Below are 22,902 nucleotides of genomic sequence, written 5' to 3'. Positions count from 1 at the left end.
TCAGTCGAGCTGTCCTGATTTTTCATTTGAGTAACTAAGAGGGAATTAAGGCGTATGTGTTTATTCCCTTAATAATTTGTACACTATTCTAAATTAACATGAAATATTTGATTAGTGTTTTTGTGTGTGTACCAGTGGTTATGAAGTCTCTCTGCTCCTGTTTTTGTAAAAAAAAAAAAAAAAAAAAAAAAGTAGCTCCTGCTAATAGCTAATGAGTAATAACTTGGTAAAGCAGTGACAAACTCATCATGCAAATTACAGTTTGAAACTTGGATCGGTGCCATGCTGTACATCTTATTTCTCCCATTTCTTGCTAGAGTTGTTACAGAAATTAATGGCATCCAGTCCTGAAAAAAAATGACCTCCAACTCTGAGTTCAAGAGACTAGTGTTCATTAGAAAGTGATCAAAATTGAACAGATTGAATTACTATGAGGAATTGCTATTAAATTTGCTGGCGTACTTGCATTTAATCAAACAAGCTTTGTTTAAAGCAAGCAAGAGGAAAAGACTTCGTCAGTGCAGCATTGTACAAATGACGGATCTGCTACCTGCTGATTAGGATACAGCCATGAAGCGCGTCCGTTGACACGAACTGAAGAGGACTACATTCATACCCTAACAAAACTAGGATCAATTTTCTATTTCATCCCTATTTTAGGTTTTTGCTTAGAGTTATTGAATGGCCGTGGTTTAAAGAAAACCAGCCACAAGGTTTTATCCCATGACTTACTGCAGAAAGCAATTCATATTGCAAAAGCATGTGGAGAAATTAGCACCGGTCTCTTCTATCGTGTTTGGCACTGGAGGTGTGAAGTAGTAAGTTCGTAATGAGTGGTCAGGAGGTTGGAAAGTGCCTAAAAGAAGAAAATCTTCTACGGTGAAGAGTTGAACTTCAGGTGTATGGTGCACTTGGTAGGTTCTGTGAAGTTCTGAGTGCTTGGTTTGTAATCACTAATGTTAATTCTTCTTTTTTAGAGGAAATTATATAATGGGTGAGGAGCAAAGTGTATTGAGCTCTGGACTCGGTGGTGGGAAGATGGTTTGAGCGTGCACCTCTGTCAGGGCTCGGTCCCTTCCAGCAAACACCGTGCCCCTTCGACTTTTACCCTGCAAAAGCGAGCCGCGAACAAAATGAAGGAGAAACCTCCCGCTCCTGGGGTCGACTTCTGAGCGCCAGCCCCTCGCTGCACAAGCAGCCCCCCAAGCTCCCCCTGCGTCGGTCAGCTGCCGGCAGGGAGGAAGAAGAGGAGGAGGAGGAGGAGGAGGAGGAGAGGCGCAGCCCCAGCCTCCTCAGCCGCGGCTGCCGGGGGCGGGGGTAGCGAGGCGCGGCCGGGGGCCGGGCCGGGCGGAGGGAGGGCGGCTTGCGGCGCATTTTTGGCGGCGCGGAGCGGGGCCGCTTTGTCTGCGGGGAAAGTTTGGCGGTCGGCCGGGGGCCGAGGAGCTGCCCCGGCACCTGCCGAGGGCTGCCGGGGCTCCTCTCCGCCCGCGGCGGGGCCATGGGCGCCTGGGCGCCGCTCTGCCTCCTCAGCGCGGCGCTGGCTGCTGCCGCCTCAGGTGAGTCCCGTCCCGGGAGGTGCCCTGAGGGGAGGAGGGTCGGTGCCCTGAGGAGAAGCCCCCACTAGGCGGGCCCCGTGGGTTTTGGGGCGCCTTTCCTCCCTCCCTCCCCGGCCGGGGGTCCGTCTCCCGCCCCCCGCCATTTTGGCTGCCCCCCGGCTCGGGCCGGCTGTGCCCGCTCCCAAAATGGTCGCGGGGGGGGACCGCAGGCGGCTGAGGGGCGGTGGGTGCGCACCGTGGGGCTTGGTTGTGGGTTTCACCTCAGGCTTGGCACCTGAGGTGATGGAGGGTGAGGAGGGGGCTTGGGACAGCTGAGAATCCACTAAGAGGCTGGGGGGTTCCAAAGCCAGGGTCCTTTTTATTTTAAGGGTCCTTTTTATTTTAAGAAACGATGGGTTTCCAGTGGCTGGGTGCGAAAGGGACTGAGCAGAGCCCTCGTGCCCCTGTCCCATCCCGCTTGTCACCGCTGTTGGTGGCAGTGGGGAGGGTAGAGATCATTGCCCATAGGGTATCTGCTTGCGCTGTGCTAGGGCAGTGATAATAGGGGCTTTGGGGAGCGCACAGGAGGCAGCAGCATCACCTTGCACTGATTTAAGAGATTTCTGAGGTAAACTTAACGTTGCGTGGATGTTGCTCTGAGTGCAGCTAAGGCATTGACCGCTGACTGCTTCTGTAACTTGAATTAAAAAAAAAAAAAGTGTTCTGGAGAGACTTATAAAAGTGCGAAGGTTTTTTTTAATCTTACTACAGCTGTCAGTGCAGGGGTTAAGGTCATTGATAGCTTGATTTTGGCAATGTACCAGGGCTGCACTCGTGCTCTTAGGTTGTTTTCTGGCTTTCTTTTTGACCATGTGGCTGTGGGCTGTTGGTTCCCGAAGTGACAGACTCCCCACGTACAGCTCCCAGTGTAATGTGTCATGTTTGCTTTAGTTGTCTTAACGAACAGCAGGAGTTAGTAGCCATGTCTGTGTGTGAATGGGGGAACTGGCAGATGTGAATGTGGGGTATTAACTTGGTGAGCAGAGAGATTCATTTCAAAAAGAAAAAAAAAATCAGAAAACCACCCTATCAACCACCTGTATCTGGTATGCCCAGCACAAGTAACCAGACAAAGTCAGGGGGGTTCTTCCATAGCTCGCTCAGTGTATGGAAGGCACCATGCTCTTTTGAGGGAACCCTTTCAGGTGAGCTTTGCAAACAGTCCTCTGTCACTCCGGTGACCTGGAGCTGTGTGGAAAGCCAGGGTGCTGCAAAGCTCTGTTTGCTTTGTAGCTGCACATGGGGTGAGCCTGTGTGCAGAGGGTGCAGCGGAGGGAGTAGGCTGTAGTGCCGAGAGAGAGAGACTCGAAGGCCTCTCTCATCCCTGCTGATGCCTGCCTGGCGATGAGTTCCTTGGCACACGACCACTCTCTCGCGAGGTATTTACAGTGCCTGGCGCAAAGGGCCCCAGATGTAATTACAGCCTTTTGAAGCAGAGATAGGAAATGGTAGTGACTTTTTTTTTGTGTGTCCCCCTCACACGCCTTTCTTAAGAGCTTCAAGTCTTTAGTGAAGGCTATGACACAATAATTCATTTTTTATGATGTTAAGTCATTTTTTCCGTACTTTTAAGGAACGATAGTCATTAAGTAAAGAAGGAAGGGCAGTGAGCCCTTTTCAGGATTAAAATGGTCAAGCTTTATCAGCTTTAAATAATTGGTGTTAAGTATTATTTTTTCATATGCCTTCCAACCATATGTGACCTTGTAGCGTTTTGCACTGAATTTTGAGGTGCAGGAGGATGATGAACCTTGAAATTATTCTCTCCTCTCAAAAGAAGAGTATGGGGGGGAGAAAAGGGATGTGAGGGGCAGGAGAATAACTGGTATTTGATGAAAATAAATGCAGTATCATGAAGTCTAGATATGGTAATGTCTTTTTTTTCCCTTAACCTGGGTTGCTATGGAAGTCAAGTAAATTAATGAATAGGTAATTGCTGAGAGACTGGGTCTTAGTGGCACTCGAGTACCTTGGCACCACCATGAAAATGCAGAGTGGATGTGAGATTGAAACCCGGCGTTTCAGCATGTCATCCTCTCCCGTGCTCAGTCTGCATGTGTGATCTTCCTAGTGCCAGTATGAGTAGAAAGGTACCTGCAGAGTTTGAAAGAAACACAACTGGGCTCTTAGGGCTCATCTTTTTGGCAAGGGAAAATAATTCCTGATGGTGCCTCTGCAGCCTCTTGTAGCTGAGCTGAGGACCAGCTCGAAGGAGGAGCTCTCAATCTCAAGCAGTGCGGCTCCAAGGTTTTCTGTACAAATTTGTCTAATCTGCTTTTTATGGGAAAAACCACTCTTTGACAAGGAAATTCGTAGTTCTCTGGGTGGTCCCTTGAGGCAGCTTTTCTCCCGTTCTTTGCTTTTAATCTTTGGGTTTCTTGGGTTGCTTTTGATTTCACATTCTTGTCACAGTAGACAGATACGTGCTGTTGTTTGAGAAGGGCTGTTTCCCAGAAAATCAATGGAAGAAGTGTCACTGAGCTCATTCATGGCTTTATTTTCTAACCTCTTATTTGGCTTATTGAAGCAGAATATATAAAGTGTGCTCGAATGGGCACGCATCTCTCTGTCACTTGCTTGGAGAAGCTTTCCCTCTCCCAGTAGCATCAGGTGGGAAGCCTGAAGGGCGGGAGTCCCGTGAGCCTGTCAGCAGGGGAGATGCGACGCGTTGCCCATGGAGTGAGTTAGGGGCAGGAATTCATGGCTGCTCTTCTCACAGTGATCGCGTTTTTATGTGTATATTCACGTGCTTATTTGTTTCTCCTGTAGATGGTAAAAGGATTTATAGGAGCACAGAGAAGAGCCTGCTCTATAGCATGCAATTTAAGTGCTGTGTAACCTTGCATTTTTAAGGGTTGTATTTTGCCATTGAATAGCAGTGGCTTGCCTGTATTTCAGCGAGAGCTCAGGCCATGAATCAAAGTAGAAATAGCGTTGTAAGCTTCATCTTATGTGTATATTGTGAGGCCTTTTTCCTTGGAGGAGGCAGCTGTGGCAGCAGAGGGAGAGAAGATGTACCCCTTGCATGAGAGGCACCAAACGCAGGAATCTGTCACCCATCTGAGGGGGTATATGGTGCTTGTGGGAATGGGTTGGCCTGATCAAAATAAGGCAGGTGACTGGTGATTGTAATTTTTTTTTCTTCTAATCCATCTTTTTTTTGTTGTTGTTGTCGTCCCACAGGTGCCTGTGTCTACCAAGGCTTGGTTTTTGAGGTAGGTAAGCTTCAGTGTATTATGTCGGGGAAAATATTTGAGGAGGTGCTGTTGAACTTTACTCTGACTGCTGATTTTGTCACCTCTGCTGGGGATGGCTGATCTTGCAGCAGGTCGCAGAGCAGCCTTCAGCCTGCAGGAAAACAACAGCAAAATAAATATCGCCCTCAGGGAGGTCAGCAATTCTCCCTGGGCCTTTGTGAACCCAACCGTTCTCCATGTCAGTACAGCTCTGCCTGCTTCTAACTGGGGCTCCTTATTTGTCCAGCTTGTGAAGGATGTGTGTGATTTTACAGCTTGGAAGATAGAAATCATAAGTGTGTGGTCCTGGACAGGACAAAATAATCTTTTGTAAAATGTCTCAGTGATTCTAGGTATGTTCTGTGGTTTTTTTTTTTTCCCCCTAAATATATAAGCTGTTAGTGGCAGCAATTTAACACTTTTTCTCAATTGATTATGGTAAGTACTGGGTACCTTGATGCTTCTTTCTTGATTTCAAGTATTTTGTTTTAGTGTCTTCCTCTTTATGTGTACGTATTCTACAAATAACTTCATGAATAGTCAAAATCTGTGATTCTTGTACAAACTGCTTTGTTCAGTAACACTTGGTAGCATTGCTTAGGTGCTTTGGGCTGAGAGGGAAAGGCCGAGCAGCTTGCTTTCCTGGAGTGCTCCTGTACCTGCCTCCGACCCCACAGCCAACTTGCTCAGGGATCTGTTGCTGTGGTCTGGCAAGCAACATGCAGCAGCCAGGGAAAACCTGGGTGTTCATTTCTCTTCCAGCAAGTTAGCCAAACATGTGGCGTGTCAGAGAAGCATGGCCCCTGTGTGTAGCTTTTAGCCTTCTGACCTGGACCCTCGCTCTTGGAAGTTTTTTTTTTTTGCCCCGAGAGGGAAATGTAGTGCAAATTGCTGGATCTGAATGTTTTCAGTGGGTGGCTTGGGGAGAAGCTGTGTCAGGCTAATCGGGTTTGCTTCTCTCAATAATGCACTGTGGAGCTTCAGTGTGTTAGAAGCAATTGGGAAGTTTGTCTAGGCTCCAACTTTAATGAGTTGTATGGCAGATCGCGCTCTTCTGAGCATTGCAGCTCAGTGAGCTGAAAGGTTGGTAAATGAGGGGTTTTAATCTGTTACCACTTCGCACTGATGTCAGTTGCAATTTTTTTTTTTGCATTCTGTGTTTTCTTGCTGTTGTTTCTCCACTTCCCCTGCAGCTGTGTCTGAAATGCTAGTGCAGGTCTTGGCGATATCGTGATACAAATTTTGCATGTGGGGATATTTCACATTAGATGTCCCCATTTAAAGAACTTGCTCCCCGTATCCTTGACTCCATCTTTATCTGTGTTTAATAAGTTTGTATTTTTTTTATTTGGAAACCATTTCTGTAATCGTACTAGTTTTCATTAGCTGCACAAGAGAATTGCTCTGCAGTAAAACTTAGCTCAGCACTTGCATTAGTATTTTTGCTCTGACATTTATAATAGAGTAAAACTGGAACGACTTAAGCTTATCATTCTTCGAACAAGCTCCTATCCTCTAGAAGGAGCAGCACTGCCAGAGCAGCATGCGAGGGATTTGCCTCATGTGGCCAAGCTGCATGTGGGTGACAGGAGTAGACCCGAGTGACTTTGTCTGTACCCGAGGAGCTCCCTGTGCCTTCGCCTGTGCTCTGGAAAGCCAGAGGAAAGCAAGGGCAGGCCACGTCCCGGCTGGAGGGGAGCTGAGCTGCGCTCAGCACTGCTGTAGGCAGCGGCGTTGGAGCTGGCTTGAGCTCCCCATGCTGGCCATCTCCGCTGTTGTCCACAGCAGGGTTAAAGCAAGTCTTACACCAGTGGGGGCCGACTTGTGAGAGCACAGGTGGGGCTGACAGCAGAATTTGGCTGTGGGGTTCCTCGCTGGTGATGCTGCTGCATGCCCCGAGGGGAGCAGAGGAGCAGGCTGGGGGATAACTTTGTGGTTTTAGCGTTTGTGTGCGACTGTGGGGAGCTGCATATAAAAACATGTTCAGTGGAGAAATCCCAGTGGCAGGGCAAACCTGCAGAGGAGGGATCTTATCTCGACAGAATCTGTTGCAGAGGAAGAATGTGCCTTCTGGGTGCCTTTGCTTACAAACCATTTACTTCCAGGGAAGACAGCTTTTCTGAATGACGAGAAGGCATCGGGCCAAGCTCTGCAACCTCTCCTGGTGGCTGTCGCCTGCAGTGGCAGCTTTGCAATGTGTCCATGGCTCTAAAAGAGCAGTTCATCCCCCTCCCTGCAAATATGTCTGTAGAAATTTTCTTACATCCAAAATTATGGTTAGAAACACTGTTTTTCCTTTCAGCCTCATGTTATTCAGGGCTTTTCTTGGTGTGTTGGGTGCAAGTAGTTGTATGTGAGCTGTTCCTAGGGTATTGTAGGAACGCTAGTTGCTGCAAGTCTTGCTTTATGGCACTTGGCTGCCTTGCTTCTGCTGCAAACATGAACTCTTAAGTCACTTGAAAAATCCTCTGGGCATAAATCAGACACTCAAGAACAGTGAATGGAAGTGCTGCAGAGCTGCGTGAATCGTTAACACTGAGGAGAGCGTTCTGCATCTTGCTTGGCTGACTTAGCTGGCTGTATATCAAGGGTCAGCTTCTGTTCGTGCATTTCCTCTGAGGAAAAACATCTCTGTTTCGTTTCCAGCTGTGCTGAGGGGGCTTGTGTTATTCCCTCTTCCTTCACCTTTGAAGGAGTTTTCAGGTCCACACAGCTGGCGCTGCTGCTGCTTTTATTTAGCAAAGAAGAAAATGCACGTTCCTTGCTTTTCTTCGCTGGAGGGTAGTGTAGGTGGGCTGAGGAGACTTTCACGCCCCAGTGAAGGTAAATGTTTGGGGGAGGTATTGTTAAAGTCTGTGTTTGCATCTCTCTTCCAGCTGGCTTGTACCAAGAGTAGTTCTCAGCCCTGGGAGGATGAGAGAAGAATGGGGCTGTGAATTAAGGTGGGAGTTGGATTAAATGGAAAGTGTGGTTTGATAAATGACACTTTCTGTCTCGTAGACTTTGCAATAGGGAAGGACAAGTCCAGCTGAGCGATCTCCACTAAACTTTCTTTTGGTTGTGTTAAAACACAGGTGTGGTCCGCTCCAACACTTGTGGTAACGGATGCAGGAATGAATTTGGAGAGTGACAAACTCATTTGGAAATTTCTGGAGACGCATACAATGGTTTTCTAACATTACAAAGCAGCAATGAAGCTAAGCAACTTTTCTTGAAATAGAATGTGTTTTTAATCTTGGAGTTTGGATGAAAAGTAGATGGAATACAAAGCCCTAACCTTACCCCCACACGTACTGTACTTGTGCTTCTACCAAAAATTTATCTTCCCTTTTTCCTTTTGGAACTGTCTGAAAAAGGAATCAAGGTAATTCAAGGGCTTAATTGACTTGAATGTTTGGAGAGAAGAGACCTAGGTTTAGCAGTCAGTCAGAAGAACAACACGCCTTTCTGGAAAAGGGAAAAACCCATGTCGTAGCTCTTCTGATCATTCAGCTTTTCGTCTCTCTAATTCTGCTCTGCAATCAGTCATGGGAGAGGTCACAAAAAAATCACAGGTTGGCAAACATCTGTTGTATAAATACCGACTTCCATCAGCTGCATTTCAAATCTGACCATCAGCTCAGCCTATGCTTTAGTTGTAACTTTCTGGAAACACTTGCAAGGAGCTGGACCAACAGGCAAGGTCGCTAGCAAAAGTTGAGGGAATCAAAAAAAAAACCCAAAAAACAAAAACAAAAACAGAAGTGGAGGCATGGAGATGTGTTGTGTAAGAGGTCACTTCTTGCTCAGCTCCAGTGTGGTGGTTTTTTTTTTTTTGAAACTGGATTACGTTTGAGTTATTTAATTCATTTCAGTGGCTAGGGTAGTCAGAGTAGAGAAACAAAGTGCTACTTTCAAGTTCTGAGGAGGGAAGGGGCTTGTTGCTGGGTGTTTTCTTACCTGCTAGTGGCTGAAGAAAGGAATGCTCATGAAGATGTTAATGTGAAAAGTTTGGAAGTTTGTGGCAATAAAACAATTTGAAGAAATTTGGCATGAGTGATTGCATGTAACACCTTTCTTAATAAACAGTATTCTTTTATCATTTAAAAAAAATTACAGACTTAGAAATCTCAAGGTTATACGAGTATATTGTTTCAACTCTAAAGAAAGCCTCTTTGTATGCATTTTAAATTTAATTCTGTTTCCATCTGTGCTTTGAGTCAAAAATGAATGGGAAAATATAAAAAGTGATGTTTCTTCAAACTTGAAGTAAATGTTCCCACTCTGGATAGCTTCTATTTTAAATGAATTAAGTGACTATTAAAATTAATTCTTGGCAGGTGCAGAGCACTTCTGGATAGGGAACATAACACAGTAGGGTAACAACGAGGTAAAGAAGTAGCAACCTCTTGTTATCCTTCTTAAAAAAAAATACTGAAAAAAAATGGGATCAGAATCAGTGATTTCAGTTGAAGGTTTTGCTTACTTTCAAGATAGTGAAGATGTCTTTTATAAATAATGTGATTTAATTGCTACCACTTAGCCTGGGGTTTACATCCTCAGCTCCTCCAGGGAGCAAACTATAAACTCCTATTTATAATGCGCATATAACATTTTGTGTCTATAAACTCTAGTTTACCGCAGCGTGAATCTCCCTTCTGTGTAATGTTCCCGCAACTGCTGCCCAGAACACGCTACTGCCCGCTTTGCTGGGGGTTCCTCTTTGAGCAGCCTGCGCTCAGTTTGCTCTTCTGCAAAGGAGAACGAAGGTATTCAGGAGGTAATGTGCTATGTGTTGGAGGCTTGCAAGACTGAGCTAGCTTTTTCCTGCTATTGCAGGGTGGAAACGTAGCTATGAGAGCTGACTGATATCCTATATATGGAGGAATTTTATTTATTGAACAGGTACAGTGAGATACTGCGACTCTCCCAGGTAACAAAGGAAAGGCCAGGGGAATTCGGGGGTGAATTTGGTGTAGCAGGGGCCTGATCCTGCAGTGCCATTGTGCAGCCTCACATCTTAGTGCAAATACATAACACAATGTCCTATGTGTAGTGCTTAATATCCAATTTGTTCTCCCATTGTATGCCTGTAAATGGGCGTGCAAGGTGATAGCAAATAAGCCTCTTGATTTACATGACTTGTATGTCGTTAAGGCTTATTGATGAGACACTTTGCACATAGGAAATGACTTCCAGAAAGCTGAGATCAACTGAAGATCAAAAATAAAAGGCAAATATTTGCATGAAATTTGTTTTTGAATAAAACAGATGCTGGCTGTGTTCTCTGTGTTCCTTAAAATAATAGCATAAGGCAGGGGGATGGGGGCAGGCTCCTTTTTTATGGCACGAGGTAAAAGAAGCTTTTATGAAAGATGATTATTCTCCTGAGGATGTAGTGAAATCTTGTCTTTTAATCAGTAAAGAGTTATTACTTGGTGGATCAAGGCTCACATCTTAGTATTATGTAATAACTCTTTTATATTGTAGTGGTTCTCATTCAGAAGGCATGTAAAAGTCATTTTTTGGGGACTAAGAATGCAAACACCAATTTTACAAGGAAAGAACACGAGCAGCATAGCTGAGCCCTGCTATCTTCCAGCATTATCATGTTTTGTGTTTTTTTTTGTAGGCACTTGAAACTAAACTCGTTCTGAATACTAAGCACCACATAGTATAAGCCTCAGCCTGGGCGTACTTCACTTTTGTCTTGCAATATATTGGGTTGTACATCATGCATAAAGACAAGCAGCATAGCTGGCCCATCACTTCCTTTTCCAGTTGCTTTTTCTTTTTTTATCTCTGTGAAGAAATCAGGTGGAGCCTTAACCCCCTCCCACTGTTATCCCTTCAATTAAAAACCCCTGTGGTGGGGAGGTGCTGGGTGTTGGGTTTCTAACATCAGAGAAACCAGCAACTACCCCCACTTGCACCTGAAGGTCCTTTCACAACGCGAATAAAGGGCAACCTGGAGGCTGTGAGCCTTGTTAACAGCTGCCTGGATGTTGTCCTGTACTGGGTGCAGGAAGAGCTGAAGGGGGGGACCCAGGGCTTGGTGACTCTCTGCAGCTTGTAGTTTTTCTTTCCTTGAAGCTCTGAGGGTCTGCTGCTTGTTGTCATCTCCGCCCGGGCTCCTCTCCCTGTGCTGCGTCGTGGGAGGAGATCTCAGACCAGCTGGGTTTGGAGAGTGGGTCCTTACAAGAGCTGCCCTCTTCCATATATTCCGCTTCAGTGCCCTTCCTGCATGGCGGCTGTTCGTCCCCGAACACTGCCTTAAGTAGATGATTAACATTTAATGTCACAGTTACAGGAGCTATAGGCCGAAGCCTTGGCAGGGTTGCTCGTGGATTCATTCACTAGTACAACAATTCAACAATTACCCAGCATTTATACATTTTACAAATCATTGCGTCTTCCAGCTCTCTGTATGCACTGCAAGAGCCTTGGTTAGGACGTAATTCCTTGTGATTTGTCATTTACTTTTTCTTCCTAAGTTCCCTGCATAAAAATTTTTTTTTTTTTTTTTTTTTTTTTTGCTAGGTCACTAATTCAGGTTGTGTTTCCTCATTCCTTCCCTCTCCTCAACCCTGTCAAAACCTCAATCAGGGTTCCTGTGCTTTTTTTCTTTAGAGGATGGGGGTTGTGATGTCCAGTTAACTGGTAAAAGAAATGGTAGAGATCAGTTTCTGCCGGTGGAACAAGGCTATAATGCATTAAAAGGGGAAGCCTCTGGGCAGTGCAAAGCAGTGTAGCTACAGAAAGGCAACAGCTTGCTTCACTTGGGGACCTGTCTCAAAGGCAGCGTGTAACTGAGGGGCTGAGGACCCTGTCATGTTGGGGTGTGTGCCAAACTTGGGCCCTCTGCTGAAAACTTTTGGGCTGCAAGTGCCAGCTTTGGGGTTGGAAGCGGCGTCCCACAGCTGGTGAAAACGTTGGGAGGGGAAAAAAAGCTGGTTTTGCAGAGGGCTGTATGATAAAAATGGAAATGGCAAGCAGTGGTCATTAAACCTGTACACTTATTCCGCTGTGGCAGTGCCTTTGCAAACATGAAGGCATTGGTGTTCCGTGTGGCTGAGGTGTGGGAGCAGGGCGGTTCTGCTCGGTTGGGTTAGCAGGGGCAGGCGTAGGTGTGCCCTGCCGTGACAGGTCTGTGTGGCACAGGCAGAAGACAACAGAAGATGCTCAGGTCGGGCATTGCAGCTTCTCCAGAAGGGATCTCATTGTATCATTTGGAGGGCAAGTGTGCCACAATGTGACTTTAGACAATCAGCACTTGATATTCATCTTTCTCTCCTGAATGGTAAAGGACAACTCACTGAAAAACTGGTTTCCCCTCTCTTCGGCGCAGTGACTGAGCTGCAGAAAGCAGCCCAGCAGGGCGCAGTGCTGGAGGCAGTCGTCTTGTCGGTTTTATGGACTAGTAAGTCTGTAATCGTGCTCCTGGGACGTAACGCTAATGTTCATCAGATGACTTGTTAAGGTCTTTGAACTTAACAAGAAAGTCAATATAGTTTTGATTATTCCCAGGGAAGATTTTATGGAGGCGGAGTTGACACTATGAGTGTGTGCGTGTATCAGCAGCTTTAGGAGAGAACAAATGAAGGCGTGAGGCCGGGGCAAAAAAATCGGATGAGTTTGTGTTAGGACCACAAAGGTCCTGTATTGGAGAGAAATATCTGTATCCATATATGTGGGCAAATCTCGTTGAAGGCTGTCATGATCTGGGAACTTGGGCTGTTTCCTTGTAATGTTGGTTTTCTGCTGGAGGGACTTGTCAGATCCAGAATCTGTAAAAAGTGCTGGAAACACCAACACAATTTTTCAAAGCTGAGTGCTTCTTCCCCAGCAGCCGTGGATTCAATAGTGCTTTTAATTTCTATTTAATACTAGTTATCAGAGGTTTATATCTCAACCGCCAAAGTTTTCTTTTGAATGACGTTGAACGTCATACCAAGGTCTTTTGGGCTAGGATCTTTTTTTAGGAGTTTGAAAAATAATTGGCACTTGATACGAGTGCCACCAACTAATAGAAATGCGCTGTATGTTTTTGATGACCCCCAAAGAACTTCTGGATGAAATCTGTGAGACAACTGATGAAAGGTGAGCGGATGTCGAGCACCTTTCTCCTGCAAGGGTATAGGAAAATCCTGGTTTTAGTTTTAGAATTTAGAAATGTTGCAGTCACTAATATGTATCAGCAAGAAATTTTCTCCTTACATACAGAAAAATAAACTCAAAACGAACTGTGTTGTTTATAAATGAAAAAGAAACTGTTAGTATAGAGTGAATTTCTCCTGTATAAACAGCTCTCTGTGTCTGTGCAGTAGGATATCTATCAGCTGGCACAAGAGCGAGTCAGACAAATGGAACAGCCCGGTTTAGATGTGTCTGTATATCACCAAGTAACAGCAAATACATAAACGGTAGTTGGGATGTGATCTTTTTGACTGACTCCCAAAATGCTGCACAAATCAGTTAAGGCCAAGGTTTGCATCTGGGTAGCTCGAGTCATGTAGGTAGCAAAAATCTGTGTTCAGTATTGAAAAACAGGACTTGGCTCTCTGTAGTTTGGGGGCCAGAGCAGAGCTACTTGCCCTGGCAGAGCCTAGAGATGTTTATCCTATATCTTACTCCTTTCGGGGAGACAGCTGAGAGAAACAGCTGTGGAGGAAGGCTGCTGATAGGGGAATTTGTGGGAGTTGTGTCTGCTCCTACATGCCGCATGTCAAATTGCTCCTGTGACAGGCAGCTTTGCACTGTGCCGGTGCCAGGCTGCGCTTGCACATTTGCCAGCTGAGGCTGGGTTCGAGACCTTGTTCTTCAAACTCAAAACATCTTTGGCAAAGAAATTCCGAGGAACTGGTGAAGTCTGCTCCGTGGTTGGAAATAAATTGTTAGTGTTTTAATCAGTCATAAAGCAGAATAGGACTGCTGTGTCTGGACAGTGGTCCCATGTTGAATTTTTTATCTTCCACGTTGGTTTTCTCCATTTCCTCTTCCTCTTTTTTCCCGTGAATAACTCGTGTCTCCATCTGAAATGCCAGTATGAGATCCCTTTGTCATTATAGTTGTTACGCAGGCTTATTAAATAAATCGATTCCAAGCTGTCCAGGATAAAACATTCTCTGAGACGTTTCAGTTGTGCTCCAGCTGTTGCTGTTGTAACTGATGAGTTTCACAAGGAGTCTAAGATACTCCTTGGTGCTTTCAGGAGGCCATATACTAGATGGAGAACTCTTCGAGGTGGGGGCATTGCTTTTATACCACATCTCAGATCTGTCACCTTGAAAATACCTTTAGAGAGCCATGTGATGCTATGATGCACTGAAGTTTATGGTGCTGAGATGTCTGTATTTCTACCATGCATATTAAATAGCTTTTCGTGCAAATATATGCAGCCGACTTCCATTGGAAGACCACTGTAGTTTTCCTAATGCTGTGATTTATTGTTGAACCATAGATTAGGGAGGCCCATTAGAATAAAATACTCAGTGCTTACCCTATTCCGTAATCATTATAACTACTTCAGAATCATTCGGTAATTAATCCTCTCACCCTGTGAGCTTGGCCTCAGAAGTATCTTGGTATTACCAGCTGGAATGCTGTGCCTAAAGGAGAGTCCTCGGCATTTTCAGAGATCCTTAACTGTTTCTGAGGATCTGTAAGAAAAAAAAAAAGCCCCCCCTCCTCTCCCAGATGAGAAATCACAAACACGACCTATTTCTTCCTGTATTAATTTGCAGAATTTTGAACCAGATGTTTCCTTGCTCAAGAGAAACCAAGTTTCATAAAGTGCTTTGTGTGTGTTTTACGGAGGTGAATATTAAACTACGTGCAAGCTCAACATTAGAAAATTGTAATTTGTTTCATCCGTATAAGTTCATATTGAACATAAATTTCCAGTGACATCAGTGGGAGCTGAAGTTAAGGTATTGTAGCGAGATGACAAAGATAGGGATTTTTGGACCTTGCAGCTATATGCATACCCATTTATCTTAGTTATCAAACTTGAAATCTTACGATTTCTAATGGGAATGTGGTGTCCCTGAAAAATAAAACCTTTTTGTTTTCTGAGAACTCAGCTGCTGTTCTGCATTAATGGATGTGGTCACAGTCATGTTGGAATGGTTGTTTTTGGGTGCTTAGCCAGCACCAGACCAAAGTTACAACTTACCTGATACGGTGTAGGTTGTGTCTTTTGTGGTTCATGGATATCAGAGGAAGTACAGGGTCAGTTGTTTCGTTAGGAACTTCATACCTGCCCTGATTTAGACAGAGCTGTCACCATTGACACACTAATGGCCGGTTCTGAGCTGGTGGGTGCAGTAAATCCTGGCATGCACTGAGTCTGGTAGAGCGGCTTCAGGTGAAAACATGAGCAAACTTGTTAGCAGTTTCTTTTCCGCATTGCTAGCAGTTTTATAGACTCTTCTATATATGTAAAGACCTTATTTTCTTTAGCATTTAAGGAGTTAATTTACAGTTAAATTCTCGATATTACAGAATAAACATCACTTGCTACATTTTTATTCCACGGGTGTTTTAATGTGATGTAAAGAACCAGAATTTGAGAAATGTTCCATTTTGAAAACCTGGGTTGGACCTTAACTGAGATGCACTTGAAAACTGTGCCCACTCCTTTCTACCTGAGCTCCTCAGTGAAGCTGACAGTGCCCCAGTCTCCTCCTGTGGGAAACTTTCTGAAACAAAAGTGAATTATGTGCTTCCATTGAGTGACCAAGGAGTAATTCTTAAGTCTCTTTTCCATAGTTTATTTACTACATAGATTCCCTAGAATGAAACAAGAAAGCTAATGAAAATCTGTTTAAAATGTAATGAAATCCTTAGGACAAAACAAAGACGAATACGTTACTTTCAGAGACATCTGGAGACATCCTATGAGATAATACGGAGCTAACTGAGTTACAATCAAATACAAATTGAGCAGAATTTGTCCCAGACTTTAAGTTTACATTGCCTAGGTAGATGAAGTGAAATTTCTTTATGTGCTTATTACCAGCAAAGCTTGCTTACAGTCCAGAGAAATACTGAAATGCAGTGTTACAGAGCAAGAGGGACTTAAAACCTTCAGGCTCGGGATGTGCTCCCTCTGCCCATGAGCACTTTGCACGTGTCTTTAGTGCAGGTGACTTGTCTGTCATCACAAGTGGACTGTGTTTGCATCGGGGAAACTCGGTGCTGTCAGGCTGAAGTAGTGGGGAATCTTACATTGCAGACTTCTGAGAATGTAAACATTATCAGGGACGTCTTGGCTTTTCTGCTAGGAAACTGCAGGCAGAGCGTCAAAAGGAGTAGTAGGTAAGGTGTTCTGGAAGCAAAATGGCATGGTTAAAGAGTGCTCTAGCAAAAGGAGCTGGGCTTTGGCTCAGCAGGATTTTAAATAGGAAGGCAATTCTCGTTTCCTGTGAGAGGGAAAAGGCAAGGGTGGTCCTGGAGAGCTGCAGACCTTTGTCTCTTCTCTGTTAGTGCAGTGTTTCATCAAAGGCATGTTCCATACTTGAATGCTGTGTCCTGGCGCCGGTCTGTACCTTATCTGGCTAAGCAGAATGCTCTCATCGTGCTCCTGCTTACACTGGGCAAGTTGAAGGTGGCAGCACGATATGTAACGCGACGTGGATGGAGGTTTCCTGTGAAGACCCCATGGTTGTAGCCACAATGAATGCAGCTATCAGCCCCATTATCTGGCAGTAGTAGATCTTGCAACTGCAGAGGTTTGGGCATGACTACAACGTATTGTTTTACTATATTAAAAAAAAAAAAAAGCGTAATTTTACTTCCTAGCAGGTTTTCCAATGTTTGACTGTAATCCAGTAAGTGATCCCGTGCGCATGATGTGTGACTGACCAGGTAGACTAAGGGTGTACCCATGGTGGCCCAAGATAGCTGCGACACATTGGCATGGTAGAAGTAGAACTGAGTTTAACAGCATTTACCTCTGTAATGGTCCTTTTTTCCTGTCTGTCCGGTCCGTTGATATTTTGATTTATCAGATATGACTTAACACAGCACTGATCTACCTTTTCTTTCTGAAGACGTGGCTTAACAGACAGCTTGACAGCCCTGTGTCTGTCCTTTGGTATTGCAGCATAGGGTTTCTATTTGTGCTGTCCAGTCTGCTCTGTCATTACAGCAGCAGCCTGACTCCACAAGGCCGTGGGATCCTTTCCTGTGAGTTTCAGAAGGATTTGCTGGCTGTAGAAGAATCATGAGACCTCAGGATCTCAGGCGTTGGAGAGCAGTGTGCTGGACTTACCATAGATACTTTTCTTTTTGAGGCCAAGATCTAAGCTGACAAGATCTAAGAGTATCACTTCTCCTTGCTTCAGGCAGGAAATATCAGAGATCAGAGACAAGCCTCTTGAAATCCCTAGGAAAAGGTATTATCCGCGATATTTGGCATCCTAGGAGGGGGCTGTGCAGTTAAACTGCTTTTTCTGCTGGGATTAGCATACTCTGGCTTGTCCAGTTACCCCCTTGGCATGGCATTTCTGTTTAGTAATAGGTGGCTGTGGGTGCTCGATGTGTTGTGGTGAACGTTCCTGGGGCTGGGCTGTCAGAAGCATTATTTATTGATTTGTAGTGTGGAGCCTTCTCCTCAGCCTTTTTTTTTGTTTAATTATTATTTTGACGTTGATTTCCCTGATAAAAATAGGAAGCGTTTGCATCAGAAACAAACTAGGAATGGTGCCTTCCACACAGAATATTTTTGCTGGACTTCCACTGCTTGGGTATCTGCAGGTAACAGTTGGTGCTTTTGAGCTTGTGGCTCTGTTATGGATATGCAGGATGCAGGCAGCTGTGATTTGGAAACTGGACTCAGCCTCCCTGCTACAAGGTGTTTCGTCTTAGAACCGTAACACTGTGATACGTGAGGTGTGGATTGCTAGAGCCTTTGCTTATAAGAAAGTCTAGCACAGTGGCCCACAGCAATTTGTTAATATCTGATCATTTCCCTCCTTTTAGTCTTGTGTGTGAATATGCATTTTGTTCTGCAGGTACCAGCAAGGGGCTGATCTGATCTTCGAGGTCATTTCCTTCACTCAGCAACCCGTTTACCCAGATGCCTTCTTTAGCCTCTAGAACTAGCTGAGAAATCCCCACGTTCACGCTGAGGAGATGAGCGTTGCTCATATTGCAGCTTCGATAAGTAACCTCCTTGTTAAAATCAGCAGTGCTGTCTCTAAGAGCTACGCTGAGGTCTCTAAACATAATATTTTCAGTGCTTTCTGTATGATGCCAACAATTTTTTAACCTCACTGAAGTCATTTCATGCTTCTGTAATTCATTGGCTTTTTAGTGTATTTATAGAAGCTGTTTTTTTCAAGCACTGCAGTAAAAATAATGAGAGCATCTGGCTAAATCCATCACATCTTGTACAACAACCTCTTAACAGTTATTCTCTGTTAGATGAAATAGAAAAAATACTCTCGGTAATTGAGCCTTTCCCCCTTTAGATGATACACCAATATTTTAAAGGCTTTAGATATTTAATATAATTAGAGTGCCATAAGTGTCACCGCTGTGCTTTTCTGTGATGAAGACAGCATCAGTCAGCTATGAGAGCTGTAAAAACAGAGCCACGTTTCAGCTTACACGTAGTTCCAGGCAGCTCTGCTTATAACCTCTTGTTTTCCCGTACCGCAGAGGAGGGTGTATCTGGCAGCTTTGATTTTGCTGAAGACGGTTTTTTCTTTCTGTTTGCAGTTGTCTACTTTTTGGGGCGTTCTGTGCAAGTAAATCCACAAGTGGGCTGAGTTCAGCACGGCTGGGTGTTTGTTTGCTTGGTTTTCCCCTTCAGTTTTGTGGGCCATGGCTCCTTTTTCCTCTTCAGGGCGTTGTAGTATTGTGTGCAGGGGATGCTTTCCGATCCTCACTCTTCCACTGTGAAATTGGGCTGTTTTTGTTAGGGGCTTACCCTGACCCTTGACTGCAAAGCGATGTGGAAGTGACACAGCTGTGATTTGTTGGCATTCATGTTTGGAAAGCTCTCTGAGCTCTCTGCAACCGTGTTGACAGCAATGTCTGAGTGGCGAGATAGAGCGGGGGGTTGTGTGAGGATCGCTGGTCGGAAAGCCAAGAAGTATCTGCCCGGCTGGTATGGAGAGCTGATCTCTTTCTTAATCTTTCACTCCCTGGAAAGCGGTGCCAGTGTGATGGAGGTGGTGACTGTAGACTTGACACTTTGCAGTGTTGCAGAGAATCCAGAGGTGTGGCCAGAGTTGCCTTATGGAAACCTGATCAGTATTTCTATTTTGGGGAGCCCAAATTCCCATACTGTTCTGCTTTACAGGCCTGGGTCCTCTGCTACTGTAAATGGCTTCAGCTGCTTTGATGTCCGTGGGGCCGGGCATTTCACCAGCTGAGCATTTGACCCTAACGCTGGCAGTCAGCCTTCGAGCCACTGAGCTTATTTAGCACTTGAAATAAGGCTGCAAAATGGGAACCAGTTTATCAGTTCGTGTTTAGTAAGCACGGGGTTGCCTTTTAACTTTACTTGTAAGAGATTTGGGCTTCTCTGTCCCATGTTCTTTCCTCATCTTGGCCCCATTCGTGAGGTTTTGGCTCCTTGCTTTGAGCCAAGCGCACACACCTTCAGACAAAGAAATGATTTAGCAATGGATATGAGTAAGTGGTCAACTGCAGATGTGCCTGCAAGATAACAGTAACAATCTTAGAGGCTACCAGATCCATCCGTCTTTTAGATCTGCCCTGGTGGGAGGGAGGAGAGAAGTTACTCAGTGACTTGTCCCTTCCCTCTCGGTGCTGTTTGCTGTCTCTGGGCATATGAAGGTACCAGCTCTGAAGCTTAGCTGGTAGGTGTGGGACGACTCGTTATTTTGTTCAACCACTCAGCGCTGTGTTTCTTCTGTGTGTCATGGAAAGACCCTCTTTAGGGGTAATCCTTCATTTTGTCACCTCCTGACCACAAAAGCGGTTGTTACGTGGGTGTTAACAGACTGCTGGGCAGAGCATAGAGCTCGTATCCTTTTGTGGGCATTCCTTGGTACTCAGGGTGTCTGAAAGCTCGAGGTTAAGCCAGGTGGAGCAACACAGACACTGGCATTAGACAAGGGGTGCTGGAGGTTGTGTGTGGATGAAGAGCTGAGGGCTGGACCCCCCAGGAGGTGCTTGTGGGTGTTACCCCACTGCCTTTTGTAGTGTGCTCTGTGAGTTACTGGTGCACATTGAGATCCGAGTTACTCCGTGCTCGGCATCAGCGCTGGAGCTGGCGGCGTGTGCTGCACAGCGTGCTCTGCCGTCCAGACATCCTTGCTGAGGCGGCTCAGCGCTGGAGTAGGGGAGCCCTTAGAGCACGGCTGGGTGGTTCTTGAAGCTCTCCCTTCACATACCCCGGTGCACTCACCAGTCCGTGTCCTGCTGGGGTTCTTGTGGCTGGGAATTTGCTGTGCTCCGTGCACGTTTCTGCAGTAGGTTCCACTCTAATCAAACATGATTATCTTTGCCTTTCCAGGCACTTTGAGTGTTGGAAATCCATCCGTGCTTTGCCTCCGGCTTCTGTGGGAACAGCTCCTGGCTCTGCTTTGTGTTCTTGTCTCCGTTTCCTGGCAAGGCAGCTTCTGTGACTGCTGAGAAGACAAATGAGGTCTTCTGCCGTGTGTTTCTTTCCTTGGCACAGCCAGCTTGGTCACTAGGAAGGTGACAACCCCCTTGTGTCTGAAGGAATTGGGAGATGCTGCTTTAGGAATCCAAAGAAAACTGCATTTCCCTCTCCCCACCCCTTTCTTTTGATCGTGCTTTTATGCAGACTTCCAGAGGATTTTCTGACCAGCTTTTGGCCTCCTTGTGTTCCAATTGCTAGTTTATTGCCTACATTGTCCATATTCTGACCTTGAAATGAAAGCAGTGCAGCATAACTGTTGTGCTGGAATCTCTTGCTATCTTTAGCACGCAGGAGAGCGTAAAAATTGATCACAGGCAAGGTTTTGTTTATAGGGAGGTTCCTGGGACCCTTTTCATTTCCCTCTCTTTTTCTCACCAGACTCTTAATATGAGTGTGTACATGAATAGGTAAAAGTTCCAGTGGATGTCATTATGTTTTTGCACAATACATTTAAATAACTGCACTTACAGGAGCCTGTTTCCAATTTTATCAGATTTAGGGAAGCAAAAAGCCTCTCCACCCTTAGCTGCGGACCTTAGACAGTGGAGGCCAGAGTTTGAGAGAAGCTGGGCCAACAAGAGAGCACTGTAGCAGTGTTTGCTCTGAATTCCTCTAGGAAGGGTACCTGCGGTGGGAGGAGTTCCTCTGCAGAGTCCTGTCTCTGTTTCTGCAGGTAGGATGGAAACGAACAGCCAGGGTGGCGAGTACTTGGATGACCGAATTGCTCGCTTGTGACCTTCCAGCTCAGGGAAAACTCTGAGAAAAATGTCCCAGAGGTTCGTTCGGCAGAGAATGCAGCGATATTTTTAAGCCATGGGTGTGATTTGTGCGAACGTGTGAAAGTGGACCAGGAGGATAAAGCACAAGTTCCCTCGTGGGATGTGCTGCTGGGGGAGATTTTGGTGTGTAGGCAGAAAGACAGATAACTTAAAAAAAAAAAAAAAAAAAAAAAAAAAAAAGGAGTACTTGTGAGATGCTAAAAATTGGTTGAGGGACTTCACCATGTTCACGTTTATGATGTTTAGGTTTATTTTGGGTCAGGAAGAAGGGTGAAAGGAAGTAATTCGCAGGGAAAAGTGCTGACAGAGATGAGCTGTCGAGCAGGGGACAGCCAGCGAGGGTTTATGGTGTGCCGCATGGTGCTGAGTGATTTGTGGGCCCAGAGCTAATTGTTTTTTGAAAAGTTTCTGAAAGCTCTGCTGTGGTTTTGGTACTGTTAGGAAGTTCAGAGATTGCAAAAACAGGTTTTTGTCCACCTGTTTTTTAAAGTAAGCAAATACTTGATGTCTTTCCTGACGGGGATTTCTTTTAAGCATTTACCTAATTTGCTGTTTTGAACCAAGGCTATTAGTTGAAGTAATTTACATGCTAGATTCCACTCAATTCAGAGCATATTTTCATAAAGATAGGTTGAAACCTTTAGTGGGGAGACAGAGAAAAAGGGGGAGAATTGCTTACGGTGTCCCCCCGTGTAGCTTTCTGCGTTGATCCAGATGCTGTCACCCAGCTGGGCTCTGCACCCCGTTTTGTACAGTCAGCGAGGACGCTTAGTTTCACTGCTGGTGGCAGCTAATGGCAGGTTGTTTCTGTGTCCTTGTAAATTGCTTGTTGTGTTGGAGATGGTATTTAGGGGGGGAAATTAGCTAATACTTTATAAGAATATGCAGAGCTCTGGTGCTACCGGATGGTGCTGCCATCCCGCTGTCCGTCCCGTCCGTATTGCGGAGGAGCAAAGGGTGGGTTGCTCTCCTCTGGCTTCGCTTCTCGATCTTCACTGCAGCCCCAAGCCAAATTTTGCTGCGTGCTCTTTTTGTTGTTGCTTAATTTTTAATCCAGCTCTTATTTTGTGCTTCTGGGGAGTATTTTGGCGGTAAAGCTGTTCTGCTGCGCCTCGCTGATGCAGCTGCCCTCTGTGCCGAAGGTGTGCCTGTCACTCGGGTCCCCAGTCCCATTCTGCCGATAACCAAGGGGCTGAAAGGTTTCTTGTCCTCCGTGCTCCCACGCTGGTGGGTCGGCTCTGCTGTGGACAAAAGCCAGCGCTCAGGGATATCCAGAGCAGCTGGCTTGTGTCGGGGCAAGTACCCCGACCCTTTGATGTGTTAAAAGCAGGTATGTGCGTCCTGTGCCAGGTTTCTGAGAGGGGTGTGTGTACCCTTTAAAAACGCATCTTGGAAGCTGATCAAAAAGGTGGGTGATTGGATTTCTGTGCCTTTGGGTTAACTAGAGATTTGTTGTCGACCGGAGGTTTTGCTGAGCTTAGTTTGTGCATACAAAGTCTGAGATGTGCTTGTTGCTAAGTGCAGTCTTCGAGTAGTTCCATGGAATAACATTTAAAAAATTCTGTGGGATTTTTTTTTTAGCGAAAGAGGCTGTGCGTAAAGATTTTTTGTTTGTTTTCAGAATGGTTTTAATTTGAAAGCTTTTGATTCAGTATTTTGACCAGCTCTGG

The 22,902-nt window shown here is 45.4% G+C and overlaps 1 protein-coding gene across 1 annotated transcript in view; it reads left to right on the top strand.

The window, feature by feature from the left end:
* Positions 1 to 1,344: 1,344 nt before the first annotated feature.
* The window catches only part of FRAS1 (Fraser extracellular matrix complex subunit 1), a 160,441-nt gene continuing 138,883 nt past the window's right edge, over positions 1,345 to 22,902 (top strand). Inside the window, exons 1-2 of the mRNA XM_048049754.2 lie at positions 1,345 to 1,556; positions 4,779 to 4,810. Coding sequence (XP_047905711.2) covers positions 1,499 to 1,556; positions 4,779 to 4,810 — 90 coding nt within the window. The 5' untranslated portion in view covers positions 1,345 to 1,498. The remainder of the gene's footprint in view (positions 1,557 to 4,778; positions 4,811 to 22,902) is intronic.

This window comes from Anser cygnoides, chromosome 4 (genome assembly GCF_040182565.1).
Source record: "Anser cygnoides isolate HZ-2024a breed goose chromosome 4, Taihu_goose_T2T_genome, whole genome shotgun sequence".
In the NCBI taxonomy this organism is placed as follows: Eukaryota; Metazoa; Chordata; class Aves; order Anseriformes; family Anatidae; genus Anser; species Anser cygnoides.
The sequence above is the reverse complement of the archived record's forward strand: the minus strand, read 5'-3'. Positions and strand labels throughout refer to the sequence as shown.